Source organism: Myotis brandtii, unplaced genomic scaffold, assembly GCF_000412655.1.
Source record: "Myotis brandtii unplaced genomic scaffold, ASM41265v1 scaffold393, whole genome shotgun sequence".
Lineage (NCBI taxonomy): Eukaryota > Metazoa > Chordata > Mammalia > Chiroptera > Vespertilionidae > Myotis > Myotis brandtii.
Window position 1 is genome coordinate 643,183 of NW_005365070.1, and position 11,583 is coordinate 654,765.

The 11,583-nt window shown below is 39.0% G+C and overlaps 1 protein-coding gene across 5 annotated transcripts in view; it reads right to left on the reverse strand.

The window, feature by feature from the left end:
• Nucleotides 1-11,583, reverse strand: part of HS6ST2 (heparan sulfate 6-O-sulfotransferase 2) — a 322,259-nt gene that overhangs the window by 43,957 nt on the left and 266,719 nt on the right. For 3 of the 5 annotated variants that reach the window (XM_005872822.2, XM_005872823.2, XM_005872821.2), the window contains one exon: nucleotides 9,567-9,653. The exons of the other annotated variants lie outside the window; for them this stretch is intronic. In XM_005872822.2, the coding sequence (XP_005872884.1) occupies nucleotides 9,567-9,653 (87 nt within the window). The remainder of the gene's footprint in view (nucleotides 1-9,566; nucleotides 9,654-11,583) is intronic. 5 annotated transcript variants of the gene reach the window in all.

Sequence of the window (11,583 nt, forward strand, 5' to 3'; positions counted from 1 at the left end):
GGGGGGGTGGGGGTGGGTGGGGGAGGGGTCAATCAGGGAAAAAGGAGAAATATGTAACACTTTAAACAGTAAAAAGAAAAAAGAAATATCAAGAGCAAAAAGTAAATAAAATAAAATAAATTATGTATGCTAGTATTTTTATACTTGCAGAGTATAAAAGTATTAATACAAATAGCTTAGACCAAGTAAAACATTTAAACCCTACATTTTATAATTGAAGCACAGAGAATTTAAATAATTAAGAGGTAGGAGAGAAGTACTACTGTGCTAATCAAAAGGGAATAACAGAATTATCACCAAGTCCATCATCTAGTTTTTACATCTTAGTATGTATCTCAGCTCAGATATTTTTATGTACAAACTAGAGGCCCAATGCACGAAATTTGTGCAAGGGCCTTGGCCCAACCCCGCCACCACCACCACCACCGTGGCCTGTGGCCTCTGATGCAGCCCCTGCCCGCTGTCACTGTGGCAGGGGCCTCTTCCTTCTTGGCCACCCGCTGAGGCATTGTCCAGAAGGAAGGACGTCCGGTCTAATTAGTATATTATGCTTTTATTATTATAGATTGGTATTTTTAAAATAAAATTACTCTATTCATAAAAAAAGAATTGCCCAGCCAGTGTGGCTCAGTGACTTAATCTGACCAACTTGATTTAATTGGATCAACTGAATTTAAGCTGATCAACTTGATTTAAATTGGGTCAACTGAATTCAATCTGATCAGCTTGGCTTAATTGGATCAGAAAGTCACATTTCGATTCCCAGTCAGGGTACATGCCCAGGTTGTGGGCTTGACCCCCCAGTTAGGGGCATGCAGGAGGCAACCAATGATTCTCTCCTTCTCCCTATGTATGAATGTGTGCATATGAGAGATCAAACAACCTCTTGACTGGATAGTCAACTCATATCATCCATGAGGGGCAGACAGATATCAGGTGCCTCCAGATGTGATAACTTGAGAGGGACACAATATCGCTTATATTGTAGTCAAGCTGGGATGCATAATCTAACCATGAAGAAACACCAGAAAACCCCCGAAATGAGGAACTTTCTATTAAACACAAAAACAGGATTGTACCTTCAAAAGTGTCATAAATGACAAAGAAAGGCTGCAAAATATTCCAGATGAAAGGAGACTAAAAAGATGTGACAACTAAATGAAATATTTGCACGTACATGTGTTCCTATACTAGAGGAAGAAAAAGAAATGTTATAAAGAACATTATTGAGTCAATTGACAAAATTGGAATATGCATGGTAGATTAGATAAAATATTGTATTGATGTTAAATTACTGAAGTTGACATATAAGAGAATATTCCTATTCTTAGCAATGAACTGTTTAAGAATAAAGGGGAATAATGTATGCAAAATAGATATTTTATTCTACACTCAAAGAAAAAAAGACAATGTGGAATTTGCATAAGGATAAACATATCTATCAAATGAGAATATAGAAAAAAAATAAATATATATATACATACACACACACAGGGTGGGGCAAAAGTAGGCTTATAGTTGTGAGTACATGAAGCAGAGAGTTTATTCTTTTATTGTTTATTAATTATTGTATTATTTTCCATAAAAACAACTGTTAATACACAGGGTGTCCCAAAACATGTATACACACACTTTGAATAATTATAAAGGCAGTGTTTATTAAAATACATTTCATTTTCAAAACTGAGTTATCAGCTGTTAAAGTGCGTATAAATTTTTTTGGAAACTGTGTGTGTGTGTGTGTGTGTGTGTGTGTGTATACGCGTGTGTGTAACTGATTTTCAACAAAGGTGCCAAGGTAGTTCAATGGAGAAATGATATTCTTCTCAAGAAACGGTACTGGAACAACTGAACATCCATAAGTAAAACACAACAAAACCTGGTTTTCTACTTTGTACCATATACAAAAGTTAACTCAAATTGTCTAGTTGCTCTAAACATAAAACCTGAAACTATAGAACATCTAGAAGATGTAGATAAAACCTTTGCAACTTTGGGTTGGGCAATATTTCTTAGATATACCAAAAGCATAATAGAAAAAATGGTAAACTGAATTTCATCAAATTAAAAACATCTGTTCTACATTTGAATGCTTCTACATTCCAGAGTTTTAGTCACTGTTGGATTGATAAAAACACAGATTTGGCCCAGAGGCATTTAGTCATTTATTAAGCCTCTGTAATCCCCTCAGCTCAGAAAGAGCTAGGCTAAGAACTAAAAATATTGCGCTGAATGTACAGATATTTCTTTATTAATAGATGAATGGATGGACAGACAGATGGAGTAAGGAGGAAGGAAGGGAAGGAAGGAGAGGGGGAAAGAAAAGGAGAGAGACAGATATAAAGGCACAGATTTATTAATTGGAGGAAAATGGAGTTCTGTTTAACATTGCTCTTCCTTGCATTCCTAGCCTTTCTCAAGTGGGAGCGAGAGAAGTGGAATTCCAGCCAGCACCTGAGAATTGGACATGATTCTGAGGACCACTGTTCTAGAGAGCAGCAGGTTAATTGAATGATTTTGTATGGCAGGTGACAAGGGAGAAAAATAGCTCTTGCTTTCCACTGCTCCATTAGCAGAACATTCTTTCTGAGTAAACTATAGAGCAGCGGTTCTCAACCTGTGGGTTGCGACCCTTTTGGCAGTCGAACGACCCTTTCACAGGGGTCGCCTAAGACCATCCCTCATATCAGATATTTACATTATGATTCATAACAGTAGCAACATCACAGTTATGAAGTAGCAACGAAAACAATTTTATGGTTGGGTCACAACATGAGGAACTGTATTTAAAGGGCCAGAAGGTTGAGAACCACTGCTATAGAGCCATGACCAGCATAGACAGTCAGATATTTGGAGGGCATTCATTATGTTCGTAAGTATACTCTATATCAGGGGTCCTCAAACTACGGCCTGCGGGCCACATGCAGCCCGCCGAAAACATTTGTTTTTTTACTTCAAAATAAGATATGTGCAGTGTGCATAGGAATTTGTTCATAGCTTTTTTTTAAACTACAGTCCGGCCCTCCAATGGTCTGAGGGACAGTGAACTGGCCCCGTTTAAAAAGTTTGAGGACCCCTGCTCTATATCCTAACCATCACTGAGATGCATGTGAACCCCTTAGGAAACGTTTCCATGGCTGCACTCTTTACTTCTTAATCTTCCACTAATTTCTTGTCTTATCCAATCTCTGGGCATTACTGATATAGTGCCAGTGGTAATGGGGCTTCTGCTTCCCCATTTCTGGAGTTGGCAAAGCACATAACCAGGCAAGCTGTGCCAACCGGAGTTCTCATTTGGTCAGGTCATACTGTCCTCAGTTGCAATATGTTGACAGCTGAAGCAAGCATAATCACTAGTTGATATTTATTAAGCACTTGCCATGTGCCAGGTGCTAGGAGAGACTTACTTGGATTATGACATTTATCCTCATAATAGCCCAATGAGGTATGTACAAATTTAATCAGCAGTAGAGCCAGGATTCAAATCCAGGTCTATCTGGCTCCAAAGCTGATGTCATTTCAAATACACACAACGCTGCATGATTAACTTATTTAAAGAGGTCTTTGAACAGCTGATTAGCAGGAGGTTAAACTTCAAAGTATTCCAAGCCTATGTGTTATTTACCTTTGTTAGTAAAAGTAATTTTCAAATGTCATAGGCTACGTTCCTGCCTTCTTAACAAATATAATTTCTGGGATAGATCTAATTTTTTGCCATGACCAAAGTTCTCTCATGACCCTGGATAGGGAATATTGAAGAAAAAGGCAATTAGGCTATAAATGAACTGATTCTCAGGCACAATATACTGAAAGCTGTGTTTAGGAATACATTCTTTAATTATATATATTTCAGAGAAGGAGAGGGAGATAGAAACATCAATGATGAGAGAGAATCATTGACAGACTGCCTCCTGCATGCCCCACACTGGGGATCGAACTCACAACCCAGGCATGTGCCTTGACCGGGAATCGAACCATGACCTCCTGGTTCATAGGTGGACGCTCAACCACTGAGCCATGCCAGCTGGGCTAGGAATACATTCTTATATCAGTTTATAATTTTGTCATTTGTCTTTTTCTATAAGGAAGCAATTGCAGGAGGGAACAAAGGGGGGAGTGAAAAAAAAAGGAGGAAGGCATGGAGATGGACAGATATCAGTTTAATGCTTTGGTTTGTCACAAGCCTCTGTGATATTAGACTTAATCTAATAGGTAAAATAAGGTACTATTGACATCATCATCACATAAAATTATAGTAGTTATTTGAAAAGTTCAATACTTACTTAGCCATTGATTACTATGTTCATACAACATACATTTGAAGTGAAAGCACACACACACACACAAACACATACACACAGTTTCATACACAGAGGCAAAACTAGGTATTTCAGTGGTAGTCACAGCCTGCTGTCTTAGAAGTAATACAACGCTCTCAATGAGAGGAAACAACATAATCATGAGATCATAGTATGCAGGACTTGACTCTGGTGATGTACATATAAGCAGCTGAATCTGAACATAAAACTGTACCACTCTGAGTTCATACAGAAGAAACAAGACCTCACCTCATCTTTACTAAAGCAGGAAAGTTTTTTTTTTGGCTCCTGCCAACCAAAACCAAAAGAGTGTTGGTGTGTTTATTTATGAAGGTATATGCTCCTGACTACTTTCATCTAGAGCAGTGGTTCTCAACCTTCTGGCCCTTTAAATACAGTTCCTCATGTTGTGACCCAACCATAAAATTATTTTCATTGCTACTTCATAACTGTAATGTTGCTACTGTTATGAATCATAATGTAAATATCTGATATGCAGGATGGACTCAGGTGACCCCTGTGAAAGGGTCGTTCGACCACCAAAGGGGTCGAGACCCACAGGTTGAGAACCGCTGATCTAGAGGCTGCTGAGTAGATAAACAGGTCTGTTTGTTATGAGACAATTTTAGCAAAGCCAAGTTAGAGTCAGTCTTCCTGTGGCATCTGCTACCAGGGTAGGCTCTGGGTAGATCTGTGAAGTGAGCAAGGTTTGAGTTGGTTATCTTATATTTCCCTTTGGTACTGCTTTTTCTCCATTTCAGCATCTTTCTCTCTTTCTAGCCTGATTCATTTAGCCAGCATTTATGGTATTTAGTTCAACATTTATGGTATCATTTACGAGGCACTTTGCTTGGGTGGTCTGTCTAGACCTGTAATATTCGTGGCATTCACTAGTATTTGAAAACTGAACTAGGTCTTTGTCATTCCATAGCCTGAGTCTATGTGAAAAACATTTCAGGCTGAGAGGAGTGATTGATTTACATCAGCAGCAGCAACTGCCTGCAATCTAATGTTTAAATTGATGCCTGTGAATCAGTTTACACACACACACACACACACACACACACACACACACACACACACACACCACCTCAACATTGGTTGGCTGATTTGAGGGAGGCTAGCTGTAGTGATCCACAAGTTCTCTTTATTGTTTCCTGAATGAAGTGGTGTTAAAGGCTTGAGATCACTCAACAAAAATGTTGAGAAAAAGTGACTGTCCAAACACAACTAAAATGATGGTATTTTAGAGAAAAGTAAAGCATCTAAAAAGTGCATACTATTTCCTTTTGTCATTATTACTGATGCATTTTTTAAAAGTATAATGATTCGAATTTCTCCCCAAAGTCTCCATTTTCACAGTGGCTAACAGAACCAACCCACATGGAGGGCAGTGCACTCAGCCAGACATCCTGAGACAAGGCTCCAAGCCTCCTTTGGCACGGTTAGTTGAAGTATCTTGCTATCTGGGAGAAGAACGGTGGCATACATTGTAGAAAGAGCATGGGACAAGTATGAGAAGATCGGAATTCTAGGCCGACCTCTGTGACTAACTAGATATGTGACTGTGGGAAGTGACTGACCCTTCTTAAGTCTTCATATCCTTATCTTTCAGCAAGAGAGTTGGTCTCATGTAAAGTACATTTTGATACAAAATGAAAATTTGTAATGGCTCTTGTGGCTACCACGTATGCTCAGCCTTCACAGTTTAAGTGCTTGCTGGGAACAACCCAATGGAGCAGCCAGTGGATTGTCTGTAGCCTGATATGTTGGGCAGAATAAGAGAATCACATTACCAAAGAGAACCAAATGTGAGGTTAAAGGCGGTGACCTGGCCTGGTTGGTCATAAGTCAACCTTGGCAAAATCTATGCTTCCTGTTCTCAGAGGTATGGTTCTGCACTGATTGGTGTTTGTTTGTTTTTCTTTTCTTTTTTTTCTGTTCTGTCAATTTGGTTCACTGTTGGCAGAGAAGAAATTGGGTGTACGTCCTTCAAAGTCATTTCCAGGGTAGTCTGGCTCTGCCACTCAGACACATCCCATTCCATCTGTTCCTCCCCAAAATAGAGAGTTGACTATCCAGTTTCTGGTCCAGGTAATGAAACAGCAAGCAGATCTGACCTAACTTTCAAGCTGTAGGTTTCTTAAGCTACTCAGCATGCTACACTGCATGTCAGTTGCCCCAAATAGATTGAAGTCAGAAAAAAGGCATAATTGGCCATTCAGTTTTAACTTTGACCTAATCCACAACCCCAACTTGTTCTTATCAACATCTGAGGATTCTTCCCACCTTAGTGACTAATTTGCATTTACCACTTCTGACCTAGACTTGCTACCTGGTAAGTGGAGATAATTAGAGGGTTTAGGGGTCATTTCTCAGAAGCCTTCATTGATTGTCCCACATGATGTCTTCCCCACCTCAACCCTGGCATTGGCTCTAACATAGCACCTCATTATTTCTTCATTGTAAACACCTCATCACCATCCTCTCTCTCTCCTCTAATAAGACTGTGAGCTCCTTAAAAGCACTTATTGTATCTTGTTTTTCTCTATTTTTGTCCCAGGGTCTAGCACAAAGGCACAAAATAAAAACTCAATATTGTATAGATAGTATTATTATAAATATTAATGTTAAAATAGGGGTTTTCCCAAATTTTTCATTTGGAGACCCCATGTAGGCACACAATATCCTCTCTAAGCTCCAATTTCCTCATACGTACAACAGAAATAATAATGGTGCCTATTTCATGAGCTTTTGGTGAGTTGGGATTTATGAGACAAAATGTATCAAGAGGTTGACCCACAGCATTCCCTCAACACATATTAGATATTATTTTTAGCCATGATGTATATTTGAGGCACCTTGACTTTTGCATTTTTTTCTTTGAAAAACAGGAGACCCAATTTCTTTTCAGAGAAGAAAAGAACACTCTATCTCCCAGCTTTTATCTTGCCTCAGAATAACATAAACTCTTAAAGTCTGCTCCATACCCCACTGTCATTAAGTCAAATAACACAAGAAAACCCAGCTGAGCAGCAACCTCAATGCTGACTAGTGTGAAAATACACCACGGGAATATGTCCTGGGGTATAGAAATCTACCTGTCTCCATCCATCACCACCTTGCACTCCCAAACAAACAAACAAAAAATATATAGGAAATAACCACTCTGAACTATAAAAGACGTGCATACCCACTGCTAGACACTGTTCTAGAAAGTGTGAATAATGCCCCTCCCAATAGTTTCCCCATATTCATGGAAGATCAGTACTGCTCCTGTTGACAAAAATATCCTTGGAAGGAGAAAATGTGCGGAGACAGAATTTTTTTAACCCCCTGAAAACTTATGGGAGATAAGTAAAAAAAAGGATAGCTTGCATACATACCCATGAAGAGGATATTGGATATTGGAAAACTTTTTATTTTACATCAATAGTCAAGAACAATAATGAAGAATTAAAAAGAACTAACAATCTGAGAGTTATATACATGGCAAATAAGAGACACCTAGCTCTAAATGTGTGAAGAGGGAGGCTCTCACCCTGGCATAAGCTTGGGATATGTCCAAATGCAGCAAGTGCAATATAAGATTGTGTTTATCTACTTAAGAATACATTTATGCTGGCCTCCCACTGTTACCAACCTGGATATGACATTAGGTATGTATTCTCTATGTCATCTTAACTCAAATGCTACCAACTGTTTCTTTTGTGGCTCACACTGAGATTCTGCACTCAAAAAGTATGAGGCTAGGTTCCTGCAAAGCCAAAAGAAACAAAACAATGCCCCTTTCAAAATGCAACAGCCATCATAATTATACATCAGGGTCTAATAAATAGGAGATTGCATCCTGCCTTATCAGTGTGGCGTTTGTGTACAAGGTACCTGGACAGGGCCTGTCATTTCTGCAAGCATGGGGTTGTTAAAACTGATTCTCCAATGCCGTCTCTATTAACTGAGAGTGCACACTGACGATGCATTGGGACTAATACGGAAACACTCAGCTGATTGGGAATGGGTACACCATAATTTAGACAGCATTTTGATTGTGGTGCTCAGTGATAAATAACTGAAATGACTCTCAAAGATTTAGTCTTTTGTCTTCACCACTGCTTTTTATATTCTCCAGGATAGCCCACATTCAACTTTATATGCAAACCTGAAATGGTACTCAGGAAGAGAAAAAGAGGCGGGGGGAAGGCAACCAATATATCTTTCACTTTGGGAATTGAATATAAGATCACATTAAAAGTGCAGCATTTATGGTCCAAGGCTGAATATATAAAAAATATGACCATTACAAATTCACCTTCTGTTGCAAAGCCATGCTCTTGTAGTGACATATCTTATTGCTAGATTAGGGCTTTTAGCATGATGAAGGCATCTTTAATCTTCTCCTAGATGTGGCCTGGGTGCTTGTTCTGAGCTGTATTTCTGCCTGTCACAATGTCCCAATGTCCCACACCCTAGAGAGAGACAGCTTACAGAGAACCCGAGTCATTCACCAAAGGACTATGGCCACTTTGAGAGGGAAGTGCCTAATTGGAGATATTTCATTCTGCAGGGGATCACACCATTTCAGATTGCCATGCTCTGCTAAATTCAAAGAGAGAGAGAGATCAGCCAATGTTGTTTTCTGGAATTAGCCCAAAGCAGTAAATCCAACATTGCAAATATTCAGCCAATACAAGTTTTGGTGATACCAAAAAGACAGTTTCAGGTAGAACATGGTACATGCTAGTTACAAGAATATATATACTATGTAAATCAGTGATATGGTTACAATGTACATGCACATGTATTTAAACCAGGACATTTATGGAATGGCTTTCAGATTCTTTTAAATCAACCCTCTATCTTCATGTATTGATCAAAGACACATTTTCATAGTTTTTGCAAATCATAAAATGATTGATAAGTGCTGTTTTCCTTAATTTTTTAAACTCATAGTCCAAATCTTGCATTGCTATAAGTCCTTGCCCTTTGTAGTCAGCCCTCAAAGCTATCTTTCCAAAGCCATCTCTTAAATTTCCCCTCTCTCTCCTTCTCTTTCTTTAATCCTTCCCACACCCAATATTCCTTACCCTTGCCTCACTCATTTAAATTTCCCAGTGACTAGCCCAGTGAGAGGCACACAGGAGTCATTCCGCAAATCTCTTTTGAATGAATATGAATGAATGACAAAATGAGGACAGCACACAGCTTTGTGATAGCTATGTTAGTTGCACAAGGGCATTTTTCACTTACTTCCCACTCTTAGATGTGTTCCGCGCCTTTTTAGATGATGGAGAGTTGGCATCTGGATTAGTGTTTGGAGAACCCCGTCTATCCTTACTATACCCACAGAAAGAATAGAAAATATACACAACAATGAACACAGAGACAAAAAGCAATTAGTCATTTCAATTAAAGACTCTCAAGACCTCTCACTTTCTCTCTTACCTCTCATTTTTCTTAATCTCTCTCTTTCTTCTCAAAATAAAGCATGATCTTATTGAATTATGCCATCCAAAGGTAAAGAGAATGGGAACCATTGTTCAAGTTCAAAGAAAGCTCTCATTTTGGCATTGAAAGCTTGAGCTAGTGGATTCCATTAATGATGGCACCACAGCCCGGGCTCCAAGGGAGGCTCTAGCAATACTAGTCTTAAACATGAAATCATTTCTTTTCAGTCTGGATCCTCTGTATTACAAGTTCAGTTCTGAAGCTGCTGACTTTTAGTGAAGTATATGGATGCCAATTGACTTCTAAAAGTCTTTGGGAGATAATATCAGATGAATTAATAATTTTCATTCATAATGTTAACACAGGAAGGCCATGAATTCAGTTATTCTTTCAGGAGAAGCATCACCTGCTTCATGAGTAATTAAATTTAAATCTCCACCTTCAATAATTCCACAGCTTATGTCAAACCCTGGAAACAATTACAAAATAAATCACTAGGATGGTCTGCTTAATCTCATCTAGTTAATAAATGCAGACAAATTAATCACTTGAAAGTAAACAAAAAGGAATAATTGAGTGGAGTCTTCTTGATTACTTTATTCTATTTCCTTTATCAAACTATTTTTACCATTATCTTCAATTCAGCTGCTCTGCCTTGAAATTATTGCTTTATTTCATCTTCAGATTTCCATGGAAACCAATTCAAAGCCTTTCTCGCCACTTGGTGATGTGTGGAATTATTTATCATGATTTCATCGGAAAGATTTCTTTTGTTAGTAAGGTCTACGTCAGCATAACCTTTTATGAAAAGTGTAGAGAAAAAGAAAAATGCACATATTAGCTTTCAGTGAGTATAATAGAACCATCCAAGGGCATAGAATATTGTCTCAGAGAATGCTAAAGAGCTTACCAGATGTTTATGACTCTTTTAAGTACCTCAGAACTAGGTTCCTGCAAGTAGCTGTCTTTATATGTGGGGTGGGACTCACAAAAGATATTCTGCCCTGCACCACTCAGCTTTAAGTGTACATGGATGTGATTGGAACAAGAGATAATCACGGGTTCCTGGTGATTGCAAAGGCAATACAGATGTGTGTGGGTACAGACAAGAGTTAATCAGGCAGGTAGCAAGAGCCCAGCATGTAGGATTCAGTGTGCAGGAGGTCCCAAAAGCAGTTCTTTGAAGTAGGAGACAGCAAGGTGAGCTTCGATACTTGTGCTGGGGTGGGTGACTCTCGAGAAAGAGGACATACCTTCTATCACAAAGGAGGCGTGAGAAGTCCACTAAGACAAAATGCCGGGATTCTGCACTTCCCTGAGAAGAATGTGGCTACATTCTGAGTGGAGATTACAGAACTCACACTGTGCTGTCCCTGCCCATCCATTATGACTTCCAGGCAAAGAACTCTTTAACTGTACCTGGTACCATCCCAGCTCTCCTGCTCCTTCAGAACCAAGCTCAGAAACTAAGGAATAACATTGAATAAGTGGATAAAAGACTTGTAACTCAGAAGAATTCAAAACCCTATCTTTCAGAAGGTCAATGCAGTCTAATGCAAAGGACACACTATGCTATATGTTCCAAATGTGAGCAAGTTTCAGTTTCCTCACTTCCATGCCCTGGTCACTGGCCACTGAGCCTTCCTCCCCAGGGGTGGGCAAACTTTTTGACTCGAGGGCCACAATGGGTTCTTAAACTGGATGGAGGGCCGGAACAAAAGCATGGATGGAGTGTTTGTGTGAATAAATTCAAAGTAAACATCATTACATAAAAGGGTACGGTCTTTTTTTTTTTTTTTTTTTGTTTTTTTCTTTTCAA